Genomic DNA, 21,367 nt, shown 5'->3' on the forward strand with positions numbered 1-21,367 from the left:
AAAAGTCCTTTGTACAATTTTTAGATAGTCTTTTATTTTCTGAGGGGAGCTTTTCTCACTTAACTGATCTGTCAGAATGTGACAGCTGACACCATAGCTGCACTCGGAGATTACTTAGCAATGCAGCCTCCTCATGGCTTCCAGACAATGAACTGGGAATTTTTTTAGTGCTCGGTGTATAAGAACACAAGCCATATCAACCACACCCTTCCAGGGCTAGACTAGCTTTGAGGGTAACTGGCCATTTGCCCGAGGCCTAAAACACATATTTTATTTTTTCCAACATTCTCTTTAGGTGCAGTAGAAGTAGCAGAACCCTAGTTCCTCTGCCTGATGTTCTGGAATGGTGGCACTCTGTGGACATTGTCCAGACTGGGGTTCGGTCCAGGTCACTGGCTCAGCATACAGCTGGCCAGCACGGTGCGGGAAGAGGAGTCCGTGGGTGGCAGCCAGGACCTCACACGATCACACACTGTGATGTGACCAGCTCACCAGTGTGACGGCCTCCTTCCTTTAGCTCTGTGTGTTGGTTAAGTCAGTTACAGATTCCCTCCCAAAGTGAACATCCTTTTCCCCTAAACCAGGAATTCAAAGTAATACACACCGCAAATGCTATCCTTTAAGTATTTCTTAAGTATTTAAGGTATTTCTTAAGTTTGAAATATTACCCTAAATTAGGCAGCACTTTTAAACTTTTTTTCTTAGGCTAGAAGTGTTTTTTGAGCCCCAGTAGTATAAACAGATGCCTTTGACAGCAGTTTGCGGTGCCTGGAGCCCCTGAATGAGGGCACAGCTGCAGGCGGGGCCAGGGAGGTGGGACGCGGCTCAGCCTCTGATGAGGTGAAGGACTCCTGGCTGGCACTTCACGCGGTAGCTACGGAACCTCGGGCGTAGTCTCAGAATGATGCACCTATCCTATAGCAATTTTTCCTTTAGGCTTCAAAACACACAGGGAAGTTGCAAAACCTCAGGTAGTACTGTCTCTAAATAAGAGCAAAGTCAGTGTCAAAGTTGTGATCAGTGGAACAGATTTTACCACCCTTGTCAAGAGGAGGCTGTCACAGTTTTTCTGATGAAAAGCATCGTGTGGAATGCAGGTTAGAAGGGTCGGCCGGTGATTCAGGGCTTGCTTTGAGAGACTCTGCCCTGCATCCCTCCAAAGGGGAGCGGGAAAGGTGCTTGGTCGTCCTAAGCAGTTCTGTTGCCACCCCCAAGAAGTGGCTTCATGAGCTCCTTGAACATAAACACATTTCAGCCCCTGTAGGAGGAAGCAGAAGGGGCTCTTATCCACACATTAGAACAAAAACAAAAATAACCCTGCTTAGACATCTGTCTGCACACACAGCTGCTGAGGGAGCTGCTCCTCATCTGTAAATAAGATGAAATCATTCTCAAGTAGGGATAACCTTAGCGTAACCTTATAACCTTAAAAACTTGTAAAAAGTTTTTTTTGTCACTACCATTGCTTTTCCAGACAGCATAGTTGTAGGAAGAAAATCTTTTCATTTAATCTTTTTATGAATTCATAAAGAAAGTACTTGTCTGTGCACTCGTATAGACAGCGAGGCCCGCGGTGAACCAAGTTCTTGCGTTGATTGCTATGGACTGGGAAACCCCAGCCAGAGGCCCACGTTCCAGTGCTGGCGTTTCTCGTTCTGCACGTGCACACGCTGTTGGGTTACTGAATCCTCACACACGCCCAGCCTGCACTTGTGATCATCTGTCCTTTGCTTTTAAAGCAGCATTGGTGGTGCGGGGATCGGCCAGATAGACTTCCCAGTTGTCTGCATATGTGTGGGAGCTGCTTTCACCTGTCTAGGAAGAGAGGGTGTTCAGAGCAGGTGGCTGCATCCCTAGAACACCTCGGGCCAGGAGAGCCCTGGTCACCTGTTGGGCAGAGGCAGGGGGCGGAGTCTGTGCTCTGCTGAGTACCTGGGAGTGGCCACTGCAGTGTGGACAGCTAGAGAGGAGACCGTCCCATGCCGTGAAGGCCCTGCCGAAGCCGCCTCACCCCGCAGCTGGAAAGCCTCCGTGGGCCACGGTACAGGTGAAATGTGCTCAGCAAACACAAGTTCCCTCTTATCCTTGCCTCATGTGGCAACCTGAGGGGTTACTTGATGGGACAGGCACTTCTACTTCTTCATCATTAAGGACACTGAAGACTCAAAAGTGAGGCTTGCCTGGGATCGCATGGACAGTGGGGCAGAGCCTGGACTACAGCCGGGTCTTGAGTCTTGTAGTGCTTTTCCCGTCACCACACATGTGTGTGAAAATACCCCAGCCCAGTCTGCCTGTCACAGCCACCGAGAACGCAGCCTTTAATGTTTATAACCATCACCAACAACGTACCAACTGAAATATAACCACCCACGTGACTCTCTCAGATACAATCTACAAAAACACATCTGTAATTACTCTTCCCCTTTTAGGGGCCCTGCCTGCTGTGGATCTCAGGTAATCCTCACAAACTCCCTCCGGCAGCAGCTCTGCAGTTAAATGTGCAAAAGGTGGCTTTGTGGCACTTGAGCACTTAATTGTAGTACCTTAAAAAGTAGACTTGCTATGAAAAATCTGAGCTAACATTCACTTTTTGGAAGTTAATCTTACCAGAAGTGTTCTTGAATTCTGATTTTCTAAAATGGCGAGATACTTTAAAGTCTCGTCGTTATTTTAACACTGCATTGTTAGGTGTGATTTTTGACATTGCAGCAAAGCAAAGCAAAGCCGTAGTCTTACCAGATGCCATTTAACTTATGATGCATTTTATCAGATCTTATTTTATACAGTATATACAAGCTTAATATAGATCCCATAGCCCTGAAACTGTTAGTTTTCAAGACTGCAGAATTACATTGTCTGAGCTTGTGGTGCAAATCCCAGTATAGAGCTTTGAAGTAAGTGAGTTTTGGAGTCTGAGTATTATTATGAGCTCTTTAGCTCAGTTAGTAGAGGGCCAGACCCAGAACAGCAGGGCCTGGGTGTCATTCCCTTTCCCTCCTCCTGCCTCGTGAGCTCAGTCCACGTACCATTTCTGTGGCCATCCCTTGGTGCAAACCCTGGGACTCAGGGAGCCCGCTGGAGCCAGTACCAGTCCTGGGGAATCCAAGTAGAATGCAGATGTACTGTTGTGGGGACAGTCGTTCTCATGCAGGCCACAAATTAGTGTCACCTGGGAAACTTTTAAAAGATACTCTTGAAGGGGGCCCCAGGGATTCTGATTCAGTTGGTCTAGGCATGAATGTGTTTCAAAGCTCCCCACACCAAGCTAATGTGTGGCCAGGGCTGAGGTCCGCTGGAAAGGGGCGGGCAGGGGGGCAGAATTTGGAGTGGCTTGGTTATGTTCCTTTGTGTGCCTTCACAATGCGCCAGTCCTGGAAGAGAAAGCAAGCCGCCTGTGGCCTCCACTGTACTATTTGCCACTAGGCTTTTAGAGCGTGACTCAACAGTGTTGGAGTTTCTTCAATAAGGGGTCATACAATTTGGTTGTTATAAACATGACATAAGACATTTTGACAAATCAGGTTGCATTCTGATTGGTGCCTAAGATCCATGTCTGTTTTCTTATTCTTTGAAATTTTAGCCAGAAATGAACGTCTTCTGACAGGCATTACCAGAAGTATGCTCGTGTTCATAGTTAAGAATAAAAACAGATGAATATGTATATCCAAGGAGAATCATTAGTACTTATATATGCTTTGAACTATTTTAAGTATGAATAATTTCATATTATATGTGTCTACATGTCTAGTTGGAGGCTTAGTACGTCTTATGTGGTTCATCCAACTTTTACACCGAGATTAATGTCAAAACAAGACCTGCAATTCTACTTGAAGAGCCCAGCAGTCTGGGAGTTCTCACTGCAGACATGTGGCGGGGACTCAGCTAGGCTCTGTGTGCTACTGGACTCATTTTCCCAATGCTTCTCTGGCTCATCCTGGGCTTCTCCCCCGGAACACGCTCCTTCCAGGCCCACTGTACGACCCACTTCTTCACCGAAGCCTTCCCAGACAACCCATTCCAAAGTGACACTTCTGTTTGTTTAACACGTATTACACTTTTCATTTGTTCCACACGAGCTCTTGTGGGTCTCTAGACTGCCTTAGGCAGTGCTTTGGAGTTTCCAGCCTTGGTGAGTCTTACCTCCTCCTGTAGGAGCTGTCTTCTTCCACTTCTTTGGAGACAAAGCAGACCCTCAGTTGATACCATTGAATTGAACTGAAAGACCAGCCAGAAGAACAACATTGAGTTTTAGTGCTGATTATTTATTTCTGTCATATGAAGACATTGTGTTGGAGGGGGGGAGGATGGAACAGAGAGGGTGGGAAAGGGTGGCCTGTTTTTTCTTTGAGGCACTTCAATTTGTCAGGTGACAGCTCATATAAAAAGCATACATGAGGCCACCAAGGTTGACCAACATTCTTGTGTTAAGTTGTTTCTGTTCAGAAATATCATGCAAAGAGCATGAATTAAGTGAGCATTAACATGCTTCTGACAAGTTCAGCTTCTTATCCAAGAGACAGATTGCTAGAGGTCAGGCATGAAGGCATTTAAACTGAACAAAGGAGAATTTTAGTTGAGAGTGATAAATTTGCCAAATATTGATGGGTATTAGTCATTTGTGTTGGGACTAAGCTGTTTTGTTATTCAGTAATTCCAGTGCAACAGAAGTGAACTGACCATTTACTGTGCACCAGCCACTGAGCTGGGCACTGGGGGGCAATGGCAAAGAAAGGTGTGGCCCTCGCCCTTGCCAGGCGTACAGGCCGGTAGGTGGTGAGATGGGGTGGAGATGCCCGTGGTGGAATGGAAAGAAGGTGGAAGGACACTTTGAGTGTAACCTGCCACTGCTCCAGCAACTCTGGAAGCATCTAGGGGGACTTTAACCCACCAGCCGCAGGAAGGAGCACACAGCGGGCTCTCCTTGAGGTGTCATCCCACTGTGCTTGAGCCTAGGTAGGAAGTTGCACTAAAGGCTGGCGGTCACCCAGATGTTTCTGCTCCCCCTTGTCTGAGTCAGTGTGAGTCCACTGCCCTACCTGGAGTGAGCACTTCCTGGCCCACGTTCCCTGGGTCTGGCCGTGGCTCCTCACTGCTAAGACCCAGAGCTGGTTCAGCCCTCTCCTCTCACCCTCACCAGGCTTTGTTGTGTCCCCTCTCCCTGCTGTGTCCTCTACTGGGCTCTGCTCCTGCAGCGGAACGGTCTTATCTTTCTCATCCTCTGTCTCGGCTGCATTCCCAGCGTTCGCACCAGCTCAAGCTGCTTCTGTCCTAACTCTGCCACTTGGCACAAGACTGCAGAGCCAAGTGGTTAGATCTGAGGGCAGCACCCCAGGCTGTTGTGGCCAAGACGTCCTAAAACTGCTCTTGGGCCACCATTCCTGAAACTCCCAGGGCTGTTTTTTGTATGGAAGATGGAAAGTTGGATTAGGCCTACTGAGGGGACCGGGTGGACCAGATGAGGACGTCCCCTCTCTGTGCTCTTGAGAAAGCTGTAACTCCTTGACCTTACAGCAGCCTCACCTTCACCACAGAGGGTTAGCCCTGAGCCTTGCCTCTCTCCTTTCAGTACTGAAGCAGCATCTAACAGGTGTTATGACAATGGGAAGCACCCTCCTTAATCAAATCTTGGATAGCCAGAGTGGTTTGTGGTGAATGAAACTGTCTGCCCTCCACATATGCCCCTGTGAGATTTCTGCTGGGCACAGAGGCATTTGGTGTCCTTGGTGGGCAGCTGGGAATAACGGGAGTGACTCTACCTCTTGTCATCTCTCAGAGTGCTGAGCAGATTGCTGCACTGTGTAGGAGTTTTAACGACACTGAGGCCAACGGCATGGAAGGACCCAGGGAGGGTCAGGACCCAGCTCCGAGGCCTCTGGCCCGCCACCTCTCCGATGCAGACCGCCTCCGAAAAGTCATCCAGGAGCTTGTGGACACGGAGAAGTCCTATGTGAAGGTAAAAGGAAATGCTGGGCATTCTTCCCTTTTTGCTGACGGTGAGTTGTATGTTAGCAGAGGTCCCCAGATCACTTCTGCCAGGGACACCTACCACTCGTGAGGTAGATGCTTGCTCCCTGAAGCAGTGAATTATTATAGGGAAGGAAGGGGAGGGGTGAGAGAGTGGAAAAGCTGAGAGGACTTGGGGAAAAATCAGATTCTTGGCTCATTTTGTTACCAAGGTATCTTTCACTATGGAAACAGATGTTCTAGTTTGTCATTTGCAATCTGTGGGAAGGGAGCACAGACTCCCTTGATTTAGGAAAAGGGGGGGCAGAGATCGTTTTAGGTGATGAAGACCACCCTGCCTGATGGTGGTCATCGTGCAGAACAGAGGCCCATCCCCTGTGTGGGTCGTCACACGGGAGTGCTCTCACACCGTTAAAAGGGGGTAGTTGCCGAGTATCTTGAGTACCTGAAGAGTTCATGTATTTATCTCAGAAGCCTCCAGTTAGTGGTTTGAGAAAAATTTTAAGAATACGGGAACCTGGGAAGGCAGAGTTCTTTTGCTTTAAGTGCTTGCAGAAGCTGCAGAACTATTTTAAGCTCACTTCGTTTGTCAGTTCTTGAAGCAGTGTGGCGCAGTGTGGGCTGAGAGTCCAGGGCTGGCTGTGCCTCAGTCTGGTGGCATGGCCTGGGATGGTCCCCTTCAACCATCCCAAAGGAAGGGTCTGAGACCATTAGTCCCCCTGTTCTCTGAGGGCTTCCAGCTCTGACATGCTGGGTCCACAGAGTAAGGCGTGGCACACACGTGGCTAGTACTTTCTTTCTTCACAAGACACATCTGAGCTTCCCCTTTTATTAACATCACTTGTTTTACCTGGGCTTTACCAGGGCTTTACTCACAGGTAGCCTAGGAAAGCTTCCCAAAGTCCCTTCTTTTGGTCCTGCTGGGCAGACAGAAAAGTTAGAGAGATGCCAGTTTAATTTTACTTTCCATTATGTCTTGTCCTGCATCCAGTGTGGGGAGATGAAGTGAATATCCAGGGTGTCCCGACTAGGTTTCTGAATAATCCTGTGTATCCACGCTGGCCTTTTCCAAGTAGCTCTGTGAACTGTGGATGTTTTGAGGCATCAGAGCCGTTCTGACATCTTGAGAATGGTCACGGAGCTCTCACCTGCAGAGTCAAGGGCAGAGCTCATCATAGAATCTAAGCCCCTTTCTGTTATTAGTGGTCTTGCAGTTTATTATTAGACCACCCTACACTGGGAGGCTTATTTTGGTGACATGCTGGCAGCGTACCGAGATGGGTGTTGTGGGTGAAGTAGACCAGAAAGACCAACTCTCCCTTCTCTCTGCAAGAAACCTGCACTTTGTTTTCTTAGGGCCCCCAGCGTCGCAGCTCTTTGTCACCCCAGCTCAGCGTGGACCTGCTCCCACGGTGCAGTAAGTCCTCCTGAGCAGCACTAGCCTGGGCCAGAATGACCCTGCCACTGGCTCTGTCAAAATCACCAGCACTTGGCACCTGTTGTGATTCACACCCCTCCCCTCCACTATTTTTTAATTTCTTTTTTGTTGCTGACATTTAACAAGTAATTTTACTTGTTGTCATTCTTTAACCTAACCTGGATCCCTGCATGCTTCTTGAAATTTTCAGTATTTGTGTGTTCTGGGAGAGATGATTCAGCAACCTCTCACACCTCCCCTTCCCTGAGTGCTCCGCTGTGGAATATGGTGAAGGAGGCAAGGCTAGGGAGGTTCGCTGGGAAACACCACCGTCAGCATCCCAGGCCTGACCCTGCTCTCAGAACCCACACCAGCAGGTTCTGGGGGTGCTTTGCAGAGTTCTCTGAGACTTAGATTTCTCTGTTGTAAAACAAAGAAGTCATTCTAGTTGGCTTTGTAGTCAAATACTTCTATTAATAGTATTTTAGGACTCAAAATTCTTCAGAATAAATGAAACAAGAAATCTTTTCTATCACTAAATTATCTCATCTCATGGTCTTGGCTTAAAATTATTAATATTAAATTTAAAATATCTATATCTAAGGGGTTTTGTAATACAGTCAGCTCCCACTCTACCGTACTGCTGGAGCCTAGTTTACTAGAGACCCACATATGGCTTAGATTTTAAACATTATACCTGCTACTCTTTGGAAATTTTTCTTGCATTTGAATATGGGAATTTGGGATTCTGCTAATGTGTCATCCCTGGAATTGAGGAGCTCCCCAGATCTTGTCTCTCCCCTCCTAGTACCATGTTGGAGCTGTCACTGTGCTCCCATCTGACAGTGCCTGGCCAGACCTCCTTCCTCTGCAGGGGGTGAGCGCAGTGGCCTGCAGCAAGTGTCTGCTTCTGTCAAGGAGACACTTAACCAAGCAGAGTAAGTGATCCTGCTATAAAGGAGGGTGTGGACTCCAGCTGTTGACTGTATTGTGGTACCTGTGGTACCTCTTGTGCTCACCTGTTTGAATTAGGTGAGCAATAACCACATTTAGGGTCAAGAATTTCAACAAGACATAAACTTCATTATTCCTAATGGGAATCTTTAGTGCTGCTGCCAGGGTTGCTGGAGTCTCACGGGTATTTCGGAGAGGTAAGCATTAAAGAGACTTTCTTCTTCTGTCTTTCAGGACCTGAGCTGCCTCTTTGAATTGTACTTGGAGCCACTTCAGAGTGAGACCTTTCTTACCCAAGATGAGGTAAATAATAATCACTGTCCTGTCCACTGATCCATAGGTTTGTCTCCGTTGGCCTTTTAGCAGACCTCCTCAGAGATTATCTCTACTGATCCCAGAAGGATATCCAAGACTTAAGGGTCTTCAGAGAATCCCAGGCATGGCCTCCTCCTAAGTCATTTTTGTGGCCTCTGTGGCAAAAAGTTTACAAAGGCAGAAGGATGGTCTTGTTCTTTTTGTAGTATAAGGTGTGGCCAAAAATTACATTTCAATATATACACTTTTAATGTTAAATCACATAATTAGTTATTTTCTACTAATATACATTTTTCCTAATTTGAATTCTGAGAATTTTGTATCTTATAAGAATACTTACAAAGGGCTGGGCGCGGTGGCTCAAGCCTGTAATCCTAGCACTCTGGAAGGCCGAGGCGGGAGGATCGCTTGAGCTCAGGAGTTGAGACCAGCCTGAGCAAGAGTGAGACCCCCGTCTCTACTAAAAATAGAAAAATTATCTGGACAACTAAAAATATATAGAAAAAATTAGCTAGGCATGGTGGCGCATGCCTGTAGTCCCAGCTACTCGGGAGGCTGAGGCAGAAGGATTGCTTGAGCCCAGGAGCTTGAGGTTGCTGTGAGCTAGGCTGATGCCACGGCACTCTAGCCTGGGCAACAGAGTGAGACTCTGTCTGAAAAAAAAAAAAAAAAAAAAAGAATACTTAAAAAGTTATTCTACAAACAGAATTATAGGGGCTGGAGGTATGAAACTTTCTATATATAAACTGTATCCCATAATGATCATGCTGTCTTCTTAAAGGATTTACTTCTGTCTACTTCTTGGTGAATGACTTCTTTGTGGGCTTAAGAGTTAGCATGGTATCTGGGTCTTCCAGGCTAATACCCTCTTTTCAAATCCTGATCTTCATACAGATGGAGTCACTTTTTGGAAGTTTGCCTGAGATGCTTGAGTTTCAAAAGGTGTTTCTGGAGACTCTGGAGGATGGGATTTCAGCATCATCTGACTTTAACATACTGGAAACTCCCTCGCAGTTTAGAGTGAGTATTTAGGCTTAAAGCATGGTGCAAAAAAAATTTTTTTTTTCCTCCTGGTGTAAATGCTTCTGGCAGTCAGAAGTCTGGGCAGCACTACCAGCCTGGTTGCTGACCGTGCATGAGCTCTGCACTCACCTTTTCTGAAGGGTGTGTGGGGCGACTGCTTCTGAGGCAAGAGCACCTACCCCATGTCTGATGCTTCATCTCTTTGGTCATGTGAACCCGGGATGAGGAGCATAGGTTTCAGGTTGCTCTGGTGGAGCCCTCTGTTCTATGAAGCATCAGTGTAAGCTGCAGTGCCTGGCAGGAAGCCCTCCAGGGAAGAAAATGTGGAAGGCAGTAGCAAGGGGACCTGAACTATACAGACAGCATTGTTTGCCCCAAGTAACTGAGAGTTAGCTTAATTAACTTCTCAGATTGTTTATATCCCACCTTGTCGGATGTATTTTTATAGAACTTCCTTTCTGGTCCTTTGCACACCGTGTCAGTAGCCTCTGCTTCCAGAAACTTTTTAGTCAAGCTAAAGATCTGCCAGGGGAGGGCCTGGGCTGCTCCCCACCTCCTGTGTAGATGGAGCTGGCCTCAATATCTCTGAGGCCTTGGTGCTGTGGAGTCTGACAAGAGCTGTGCAGCTGTCAGATGCCAGGCCCAAGGGCCAGCACACACTGACTAAACCATGTCTGACGGGACTTTCTCCTCTCCCCTTCTAGAAATTACTGTTTTCCCTTGGAGGCTCTTTCCTTTATTATGCGGACCACTTTAAACTGTACAGTGGATTCTGTGCTAATCATATTAAAGTACAGAAGGTTCTAGAGCGAGGTAAGTTGCTCATAACTTTTATAACTGTGCTTTTTGTATGTTTAACTGTTAATGAAGGGTAAATCTGTATGTAACAAGTAGGCGTAAGTGCAATTTTGATGTATTATCCTCCATTCTTGACCTTGAAAGTGGATACTGAAGGGAAAGGTTTTCATTTATTTCAGTTTGTCGGCAGCAGTGAACATGTGTGCCTAGGAGCAGAGGTGCTGCTTGGCCATGTGTCACTTTGCTGTTAAATTACATCTGGATTCTTTTCTTACAAAATTATTTTCTCTAAAAACTTGCAACTACATGCCCGAGATGGGGGTAGAAAGAAATGCATGTTTTTTTTTTTTCCTTGATTAAGCTTCTTAAGCCTGGAGGAGCCACTATAAACAAACTATCACCAAACAACCCCCACCAAACATACAAGAAGTGTGCTAACTAAAACTAAAGTCTCTTTGGTGGAACTGAGAAAAACTCATTTTCCAGAGGTTGCTTTTCACAGTTTCCTTCTCTCTGTGCTGTCACGGAGGGCGTGTAGAGGTGTACCCTGACATGCATAGTGTTAATCCATTCCCACTGCAGCTCTGCCATTTGGTTTTAATCCAGAACTTCATAGTATCTCTTAATGGAAGAAAAGCCTCAAGTTCGGTGCTTCAAGTTAACGAGACCCAGCCAAAATCCGTCTTTTCTAGTTGCTTTCAATAGAGTTCTGACTCCACTGGCATTTCCTCCCACAGACACCTTCTCACTGACAGTCAATAGCAAAATAAAAGGCCACCAGTGGCTTGCTCAATTCCTCCTTTGTCATAAAGATGAAGGATCATCGCACCTTCCACTTGGTCTGGTAATCACATTCAAAATGGTGCTGCATCTCTAGATGTTGTAGATTTTGCCCTGATAACAGAACCCCCAATAGGGGTATATCTTCATTCAAATTAGCCACATTTCAAACAGCTGGGCAACATTTCCAACTGCTGGAATCCAAAGTGGCAGCTGGTGTGTCCATTGGCACGCAAACTGAATGCACCTGGGTTCCTGTGTGCACCCTTCATGCCACTCACACTGAACAGGAAGGCAGTTTTCACTGCCAAAGAGGGTCCTAAAGCCACCTGGTGGAAGGGGGTTGTGGCTCTGGGTGCAAGAAGGTTGAGTCTGCTTGCAGCTGTGGAGGGGAAGGCTACAGGCTATGGTGGAATCATAAATCATCTTATTTTAAAGGAAAAAAGATACTACTTTTCAAATAGCCCTTCAGTGTATAAGAATAAGCAACAACCAGGGCTAGGCCAGTGGGTACAACAGTGGTATATTTTCCCATATGAATCTTTTGTGGGATACGGTGTAAGCTCTGTATAACATAGTTCTGTGGCTTTATGAATTGTCTGAAACTCACTTTTTAGGCCACCCGTAACAGTCTCTCATGGGTATGCATGAAATATGTCTTTAAAGTCAGACCTTTAAAGTCGGTGTGAGGGCTGCATTCCGTCCCGGTAAGCTCCCGTAGCTCGAGGGATTTGTCAGCTGTGCTGTGGATCCCATGCTGACAGCTGATTGCTTGACCCACGGATGTGCTGGGGTTTTTATTAATGAATGGCATTAGGAGGACTATGAAATGGATGCTCTGTGACTGCTAAAAGAGAAGTGAAGAATTTAATTCATCCCACATCTTCTAAGGGTCTTTTATCTGTCTGCTTACAGCTAAAACCGATAAAGCCTTCAAGGCTTTTCTGGATGCCCGGAACCCCACCAAGCAGCACTCCTCCACGCTGGAGTCCTACCTCATCAAGCCAGTTCAGAGAGTGCTCAAGTATCCTCTGCTGCTCAAGGAGCTCGTGTCCCTGACGGACCACGAGAGTGAGGAACACTATCACCTGACAGGTGGGGCCACTGATCCCTGCCGCGCGTGAGCGTGAAGGGAGCGTGGGCCGTCAGGGGCTGCCTGCCACACCCTAGGCCTGTGCGCTCACCTCTTCCACACTGGGGGCACATTCTGCATCATTTTTCAGTTCTGTGATTGTTAATCTTAATTTAGTATGTGAAAATAGCTAGATATATGGCCACTCCTTTAGAATGGCCTTTAAACAGTTCAGTAAAAAAATCATCTCTTTGGAGTAGCCTTAAACTCCTCTGAAGGGATGATTCTATCTTCATTTTTAAAAGAAATAAATTACCTCAGGTCACCTGGCTGTAAACAGTGCTGCCAGAACCCAAAATCAGGACTGTTTTGCTACCGCTTTGTGAAGTTTTGTAATGTTTGCTGCCCTTGTGCTGCTCATCAAATTTGCTGGGTGAGGCTCCACCTTGTGGAGATCTCTGAGCAGAGCTCGACCCTGAAACCAAATTCCCAATGACAGATTATGCTTTAAAGTTGATGCTGATCTGTTATTGTCTGTAACTGCTGAAATTACTGGCTTGAGACACAAGTTGTCAAAAACACAAAGCCTTGTGGTTTGATAGTAAATAGAGTATACTTAAAGAGATGCCTTATTTGGATTAGAGAGAACCAGCAATTTGTTCTCCATATATCAAAAGTAGGAGATTAGGTTAAACCTTAAGTAATAAAATTCCTGGGGAGAGAAATAGACTTATGAACACATTTTAGTATTACTGAATAATAAATACTGAGAAGAGTATAAATTAAAGTGGCTTTTTTTCCACGAGAAGCATACTTTGGTATCATAAGTAAAAAGGAGAAAGAATTTTTTTATATCACAGTAAATGATATAAATTATGTTCAACATTCATACTATATAAAAACCTCATTTTGCATTAAGATGATCTTTAAAAACAGTTCTGTCCAATTTCCTTCCACACTTCTTTCCAGACTGAATTAAAATATTAAGAGAATATAGTATGAAAAATACTGAATTTGGGGGTGACCTGAAATTTTGATTTTTGATTTTGTCTCTGGTGTGCCCTCATAAAAAGTTATAAACACACACCATGTATATATACATGCTCACAGTTGATCTGTCAATCAGTTATTCACAGGGGCATTTGTACATTCTATTTACACTTGGCTCCCAGTTCCTGGGAGGAGAGCTGGTGCCTTGGGGCCAGTCTGGGGTTTGAATTTTGGCTCTACTCTGTTTTTTCTTCTCTGGAACTCTGGCAGAATACCCCGCACTTCACCTTCCTCATCTATAAAATGGGACTGATTAGTCACTGAATTACTGTGAAGATTAAATGAGATTATTCATGTAAACCACCTATTGTGGTACATGTCAAGTAGAAAGTGCTCAGTAAGTATTAGCTGTTACACTAGTGACACTTTTCATTTGTGCTCATCTCATTTCCAAGAGAATTCGAGGTGGAAAGTAATTTTGCTGTTCGTTGTTATAATGGCTAGATAATAGTGGGCTATGGTGAGCAAGACCTGAATAATGTTGCCGTTAGTGAGTAGTGAGTATTGGTCTCAAATCCTGGCATGAATCTTGAGTCCTTTCATTACTGCTGTTGGGTGGGATTTAAGACAAACAACAACTATAAAATAAATATGATTTCGTATTTTGCAGAAGCACTAAAGGCAATGGAAAAAGTAGCAAGCCACATCAATGACATGCAGAAGATCTATGAGGACTATGGGACCGTGTTCGACCAGCTAGTAGCAGAGCAGAGCGGGACGGAGAAGGAGGTCTGTGAGGTGCCTGGGCTGAGGCCCACTGCATGTGTTACTGGGTGTGTAGGTGACCTTCCAGTAGGCTGCCCTGTTAGGACTTTCTTGGAGGAGGAAATGCCTAAAGTGTCTTGATGTTAATGTGTATAATAAACCACACAATTTACATATGAATGTAACATAAAATTCATTACATTGGTTTAAAAATATAACCTTATGTTGTGACAACATTGTACAAAGAAAACAAGAAAGAAGTGTCACTGAGCTCCTCCCCTGGCCCTTGCTCCTGTCCCATGGGGCATGAGGGTGACCTAGGGCCAGGGCCAGGGCCGGGGCCGGGGCCGGGGCTGGGGCTGGGACTTACTGTGGAAGGCAGGGCTGCAGAGGGCTGGAGAAAGGAAGTGAGAACCAATACGTGGAGATGAGTCTAGGGCTTTTCCTTTTTTATTTTTCTCTTTTTAATGTCAAACACTGGTGCTTACCTGCTTACTTATAAAACTAGCACACATGGGATTTGACATTATCTGTATTTTTCTTTTTTGTCTGATTGCTAAATTTAGAATCTTGTGCTTTTAAAGCCTACATACAGGTAGCAACGTAGTTTAAATAGAAAATGGCAATAACAGAAAGCTAGAGTTCAATTTTTACTATGATCAGTTTCAGTGTTGGCACATTTTTATCAGCAGCCTGAATAAGAGGTGGCGGTGAATGTACTATATCCTGCGGTAAAAGTTAACAAAGGCACTTTGGCCAAACAAGGACAGTGTGGCAGAATTAATGTTACGGAACTGGAGTAGGATGTGTGACATGTCTTGCCTACAATTGTGCATTGAGGCAAAATGCTTTTGCCTTTATGTTGTTTATTAAACAGTTTGATGCTTAACTCCTGTTTTTAAAACCTCCACTATTGAAGGCCCCATGTTTACAGGGACCATAAACATCAAACAGAATGTACTTTAGCACTGACCATATGCATATGTGATTCACTCTCTTACATGAGACAGTCCACTCTTGGGGTGTCCACAGCTTCTTTACCTCCTGTTTTTACAATCTAGGTAACAGAACTTTCAATGGGGGAACTTCTGATGCACTCTACGGTTTCCTGGCTGAATCCATTTCTGTCTCTAGGAAAAACCAGAAAGGACCTTGAGCTCACAGTATTCGGTTAGTATTCCATTCAAAAGAATGTTAAACTTAAAAGAGGCTGCCAATGATGGATACCTCCACTAACCCCACCAGCCCAGCTAAGTGCTGACTTCCAGAAGGAGTTAGAGGAACCGCTGTAATGGCTGGTGACTTAACACAGCTAGCCTCCAACTATTTAAAACGCCATCGCTCTGCATACTCATCTTGTTCTCTCCCTTCTGCTGCTTGGCACAGGCCAAGTGTTACAGGAACAAATCTCCCGGGGGCTGTTTTGAAACCTGCTATCTTAATAGTCTGCTGCATTTCAGGATGTCTTAATTCTGAGAGTCTGGAGAGCAAATGACAGTGTATTGTCACTGAGATGAACACAATGTCCTCAGCTTTCAATAAAACAAACAAAAAAATTAAAAAAAACCAGGATCTACTTCAGATAATAGCTTTTAAATAAGCAGGTATTTCTGCATAGTTCAAATATGAACAAAAGAGAAGTACCATTTATTCACTCATCTGTTGGCATAGTGGGGTCTTAGAGATTCATGAACTTGAAGAGCTTTGTTCTACTAAAACATTCAGCTTTAGTTTAACCTTGGAAGAATTTGTATAAAATAATAAAAGACTTTTCTTTCTTTTTTCCTTTCTCTAGTTTTTAAGAGAGCTGTCATACTGGTTTATAAAGAAAACTGCAAACTGAAAAAGAAATTGGTAAGAATTAATTTTAATTAAAGCTACCTTTTCCTGACTATAGCTTCCTATTAATGTTGAACTGAAAAGCCCACTGAGCACCAAGGCCTCACTGACTGCTGTTACTTATTCTGAGGGTAACTAACCAAATCACATACTCGGGCCACTATCTCCCTATGAAAGATGTCTGTTTTAAAAGAATGTGTAGACACCCATGTGAGGGCCTACATACAAAATCAGCTTTTATAGCCCTAAAAATGGCCCATGTTTGTTCCATAAACATGGGAGTCTGTGAAACTTTGGTTTAAAATGCCTTTTACCTTGACTCACACGTGCACACAAAACCAAACCCAAAACAAAGCTTGGCTGTGAATACCCTAAGCCATTTTACCACTCGGACCTGACCTGAGGACATGGAAGGCTTGGTTGCCATTTTTGCTTAGAGACCCGGAACTCTCTGTTCCCAAACTACCAGTCTGGCCTACCCCAACCAAGCACGTGAGGTCTTTGAGAATTGGGTGCATCCCTGAGTCATTTCTGTCCCCTGAACACCCATGCTGCTGCTCAGAGCCTTGCACACAGGGAGAATGTAAGCTTCCATTCGCTGCGCACACGTCCTCCCTGGGTGAGAGCTTCCTTTAACATTTTTCTTGGTGGGCCTTCATGTTACAGCCCTCGAATTCCCGGCCTGCACACAGCTCTGCCGACCTGGACCCATTTAAATTCCGCTGGTTGATCCCAATCTCCGCACTTCAAGTCAGACTGGGGAATACAGCAGGTAACTGTTCTTTGTGGTGCCAGGCCAGAGAAAGCATTTGAATTATGGAATGAAAAAGTAGGAAAGGCCCTTGGTATAGTTTTTGGTGTTTTTTATTTTATGGGCAAGGAAAATGAATACCAGAGCATGGCTTCTCTTTGTCAAATGCCTCTCTTCATTGTTTCCTTATTTTCTCTATCAACAGTTTTCAACATTTTTCTTTCTGCCTAATATTCCTGATACCCTAAAATTTGTTAAACAAAGGTCCACAAACTTAAATTTTTACAAATTTAGAATACACCAGACAATTCCTTAAGATTAGGTAGTACTGTAGGTAATATAAAAAACAGAAACAAATCTTTGACTCTGGAAAATATTGAGAGATCATCCAGAATAACCTTGTTTTGGTGACACTGCCTCTGGTGACAGAAAGGGCCAACAGGCTAAGGCATGCAGTGATGTTCTGGGCCATTTGTGTCATTGGTGCACGTGGGTCCCCTTGTACCTCCACTGCCCCAGCACATCCTGCTGTTCCCTGAAGGGAATGGGCAAAACTTCAAAGGAGGATCCCTTTAACCTCTTTCCCAGAGAGACGGGGTCCAGAGGTAGGGAGAAAGTAGGTTCAGATGGATGAAAAACTTCAGCAGGAAATGTAACAAGCAAGAAGTATTTCAGTTTTTGTAACTAGTTGTGAAAATCATATATAGAATGAACCACAGAAGAAAAATGATAAGAGTCAGGATTGGGAATATTTGACTTTTTAAATCGTGAGTTTTAAACTTCACAAGTGTTCTTAACCACAGCATTTTTGGCAAAGTTGTAGACTCTTGTTTCCTTTTTCTTTTACACAGGGACAGAAAATAATTCCATATGGGAGCTAATCCATACAAAGTCAGAAATAGAAGGACGGCCAGAAACCATCTTTCAATTGTGTTGCAGGTATCACTGACTTCTAAAAATTAAAACCAGGAGAAGTAAGAGAGAATCACGTCCCTTAAAAAAAGTTTATTTTTGGTGCCCTCCTGAAGGGTCACACCTATCCCCCTCAAAAAAGGCAACTGAGGCTCTAGTAGAAGAATACGTTGATTAAACACATATCCAAATTGTAGAATGAGCGGTTCTCACCTCCTTTCGTAAGTGAGGAAAGCATGGTGCACAGGTTGGTGGCAGTCTGGCCTGGGTGGTGCAAGGCAGCGCCAACAAAGTGATGCACCACAGGAGCACAAAGGGGTGGGGGAGGAACACGATGAACACTCTGGATACTACTGCTGTTCTCTCTTCCTCCCAGTGACAGTGAAAGCAAAACCAACATTGTTAAGGTGATTCGTTCTATTCTGAGGGAGAACTTTAGGCGTCACATAAAGTGTGAATTACCACTGGAGAAAACATGTAAGGATCGCCTGGTGCCTCTTAAGAACCGAGTTCCTGTTTCAGCCAAATTAGGTGAGATTTTTGCTACCCTTGTGTTTATTCAAGAAAACATTATGAGCTTCCTGAAAAGGATATATGCTCTTGTAATACAGCTGTGAGTCATCACTTTGTAAATGATCAGGGGTGATTTTATTTCCTTTTAAGAGACCTAAATGTGCCTCTTGCTCCCACACATTACTTTATAAAATAAAACCACCTCCAATCCCAAGTCTCCCTCTTACCACCAGCTGACATAGTTCAGACTTAGAGCCTTATTTGTTTCTTCCACTAAGATGTACATGAGTCCAGGGACTCCTGTTGTACTCACTGTATTCCCAGGGCTCAGAACCATGCCAGCCATCTGCAAGGTCAAAACTTAATGAATTAAGATCAAGAAACTTAACACAGTCCCAAACCTTTGATGGTTCAACTTAACAATTTTGTGACTTTTTACCATAGTGCAAAAGCAATATGCAAATTCAGTGGAAACCACACTTTGAGTACCCATACCACCATTCTGTTTTTTACTTTCAATACAGTATTCAATAAATTACATGAGATATTCAGCACTTCACTATAAAATAGGCTTTGTGCTAGATGAATGCCCAGCTGTAGGCAAATTAAAGGTAAGCTAGGCTAAGCTATGCTGTTTGGCAGGTGTAACCCCATCATAAGTCAAGGAGCATGTGTATACATGTTCTTACCCAATCAGTAAGTCAGCAGGTAAACATTCCAAATCATGCTATTCTTAAAGTTTTATTATCATCTTTGTTATTTTTAGTCTTATAAAATGTAAAGCTTTTTTTCTTTTCAAATCTTCAGATTTACTGTATATTTTCTATTTTCTCCATTGTCAAACTGGCCATCAAAAATATGTTGCTCTTGCTGTAGAAACACTGAAACTGAGAACTCCCTTATTCCTTTCAATCCAAGAAAATGGAATTAAACACACACATAAATGATTAAACATCTGTAATATTAAATATGAGAAAGTCGGTTAGAAATTCCAGCAGAGACAGTTCTCATGAGATAACACTTTTCTACTTTTAATTGAGCATCAAGGGCAATAAACAAGGTGAGAAGGTGTCATATGGTATAACCTTGATTATCAAATTACAGAGTAATAATAAGTAAAAAGTGAAAGAAAGGAGCCTAGATTTTAATAGTAATTAACTTTTCAATTTACTCATTGGCAAAAAAATAATCATAGCCCTTAGAAAAGTTTCTAGTTTCAGCCAAATAATCGAGCTCCAGTAATCTAAAAATGCTGAATCCCCTGACATACAAGTTTAAATACACATAAGTCAAAAACTTCCGTGCTTGCAGTATCTATGTGTTTTTGCCTCAATACCAGGGTAGTTAGTAATTGAAGTCAGATCATAAAATAAAATCTTAATTCAGATGTTAAATCTTATAACCTATGAGGCAAAAATTATACATTGTATAACCTTTTTCTGTAATCATAAGGTGAAATGTGCTTTTCTCACTGTAGCTTCCTCCAGGTCTTTGAAAGTCCTCAAGAATTCCTCCAGCAGTGAATGGACCAGCGAGACCGGCAAGGGCAACTCACTGGACTCAGATGAGTGCAGCTTGAGCAGCAGCACCCAGAGCAGCGGCTGCCACACGGCCGAGAGCAGGCAGGACTCCAAGAGTGCGTCTCCTGGGAAATACCCTCACTCCGGCTTGGCAGATTTTGTGGACAATCTCATCAAAGAGAGTGATATTCTGAGCGATGAAGATGATGACTACCATCAGACTCTGAAACGGGGCAGCCCTACCAAAGACATCGAAATTCAGTTCCAGAGGCTGAGAATCTCTGAGGACCCCGACGCTCAACAGCCAGCAGAACTCCAGCCTGGCACGGAGGTGGGTGAGGGTCAGAAAGGAGGGAAGCAGCCCAGACTGGTCCGGGGGCACTTCTGCCCCATTAAACGAAAAGCAAACAGCACCAAGAGGGACAGAGGAACTCTGCTCAAGACACAGATTCGTCACCAGTCCCTTGACAGTCATTCTGAAAATGTCAACATGGACCTAAATTCTGTTCTAGAGCGAGAATTCAGTGTCCAGAGTTTAACATCGGTTGTCAATGAGGATTGTTTTTATGAAACAGAGAGCCATGGAAAATCATAGTGCAGTTCAATCCAGATATGGGTTAAACTGCTCATTTTACTTTTAAACTGGTGGAAAAGTGGAAATTGCAGAAAAACTATTCATCATTATTGGGTTTTGTGCAGTATACATTTTCCCACAAAATAGTTGTAAAGATTTAAGTTATTTTAATTTATTGTGGATCAGAAAACTAGACAAAACTGGTCAGAATCTGTACATTAGTTATATCCCTTTTGAGCAGGTATCAAAATGATTTAGAATCATTAAAATAAAATTACATTCTAATTATTTTAAGTTATGTGGAAAAAGTAAGGCTGGGGAAGTTGTGATTAATAACTTTTAAAAAGGTCATTTTTTTCAATTCTCTGGGCATTTTCTTTAAGCTGTTACTTTTTACTTTATTTAAAGCATATTTAAGTTATTTTAATGTGGTTTAAAGGCAAGATGTGCAGATACTTCATTTTTGTAAGGTTGTAATAGTGCTGTTTATACAAAACATGTCATATCTATGCAGTATATATATTAAAAGAAAGCTTGTACTGTACCTTATTTGATGATATTTATTTTCTCTACCAAGCTGTACAGTAAAAGGAAAATAAGTCACATCTGGTCATTGGTATTTTTACTGTCATTCTGTAAAGACAAAAGAATACACATATATACAAAGCGCCACACTGTGAAAATCAACATCTAGCAGGGTGCCAGCCCCCAGAGCAGCAGCTAGAGCCTGTAACTCTCCTTGTCATCGTCTTTTTCTTGAGTTTTACTTTTACTTTTCCTGAGTTCTTCTCTGAAATTATATGCAAAGAGGTGCGGGTCTTCATCACACATTTTCCTGTACACATCACAGAGGCTCTTAAAGTGTGACATGGAGAGGTGGCAGGGCCGAAGAGTTGGGTCTACATCCGCCCACTGTAACAGCCTACCCGTGCTTTCTAAGCGCTGTGCTTCAGGGAATAACATTCTGAAGGGAAGAGAAAAAAAATCAATTTTACTTAAATTTGGGGAATCATGACACTTCCTTCTCTCCTCATTTGAAAATGACATGGTTCCTGACAACTGACACTTGAGGGAGTGGCAGAGGCTGCTGGAGCCTCTTTGGTTACAACACCAGGCACCAAGTATAACCTACCCCTGGAGGCAGTTCTAACCGGACTCGCAAGGTGTGTCCACAAAGGGA

The 21,367-nt window shown here is 43.9% G+C and overlaps 2 protein-coding genes across 5 annotated transcripts in view; one reads left to right on the forward strand and one right to left on the reverse strand.

Moving 5' to 3' along the window:
- Positions 1-20,790, forward strand: part of TIAM2 (TIAM Rac1 associated GEF 2) — a 131,674-nt gene extending 110,884 nt beyond the window's left edge. For both annotated transcript variants that reach the window (XM_045544619.1, XM_045544618.1), the window contains 12 exons: positions 5,774-5,953; positions 8,570-8,638; positions 9,545-9,670; positions 10,378-10,486; positions 12,167-12,346; positions 13,984-14,102; positions 15,140-15,248; positions 15,874-15,932; positions 16,584-16,689; positions 17,520-17,607; positions 17,957-18,111; positions 19,571-20,790. In XM_045544619.1, coding sequence (XP_045400575.1) covers positions 5,774-5,953; positions 8,570-8,638; positions 9,545-9,670; positions 10,378-10,486; positions 12,167-12,346; positions 13,984-14,102; positions 15,140-15,248; positions 15,874-15,932; positions 16,584-16,689; positions 17,520-17,607; positions 17,957-18,111; positions 19,571-20,208 — 1,938 coding nt within the window. In that variant the 3' untranslated portion in view covers positions 20,209-20,790. The remainder of the gene's footprint in view (positions 1-5,773; positions 5,954-8,569; positions 8,639-9,544; positions 9,671-10,377; positions 10,487-12,166; positions 12,347-13,983; positions 14,103-15,139; positions 15,249-15,873; positions 15,933-16,583; positions 16,690-17,519; positions 17,608-17,956; positions 18,112-19,570) is intronic.
- The window catches only part of TFB1M (transcription factor B1, mitochondrial), a 51,078-nt gene continuing 48,818 nt past the window's right edge, over positions 19,108-21,367 (reverse strand). For 2 of the 3 annotated variants that reach the window (XR_006733588.1, XR_006733589.1), the window contains 2 exons: positions 20,733-21,151; positions 19,108-19,852 (listed from right to left, as the gene is read on the reverse strand). Coding sequence is in view for 1 of the 3 variants with exons in the window: in XM_045544620.1 (XP_045400576.1) it covers positions 20,908-21,151 (244 nt within the window). In the remaining 2 variants the exon portion in view is untranslated. Of the gene's footprint in view, positions 19,853-20,727; positions 21,152-21,367 lie in introns of those variants that run through there. The other variant, XM_045544620.1, reaches the window with a different exon arrangement.

This window comes from Lemur catta, chromosome 2 (assembly GCF_020740605.2).
Source record: "Lemur catta isolate mLemCat1 chromosome 2, mLemCat1.pri, whole genome shotgun sequence".
NCBI classification, from domain to species: Eukaryota; Metazoa; Chordata; class Mammalia; order Primates; family Lemuridae; genus Lemur; species Lemur catta.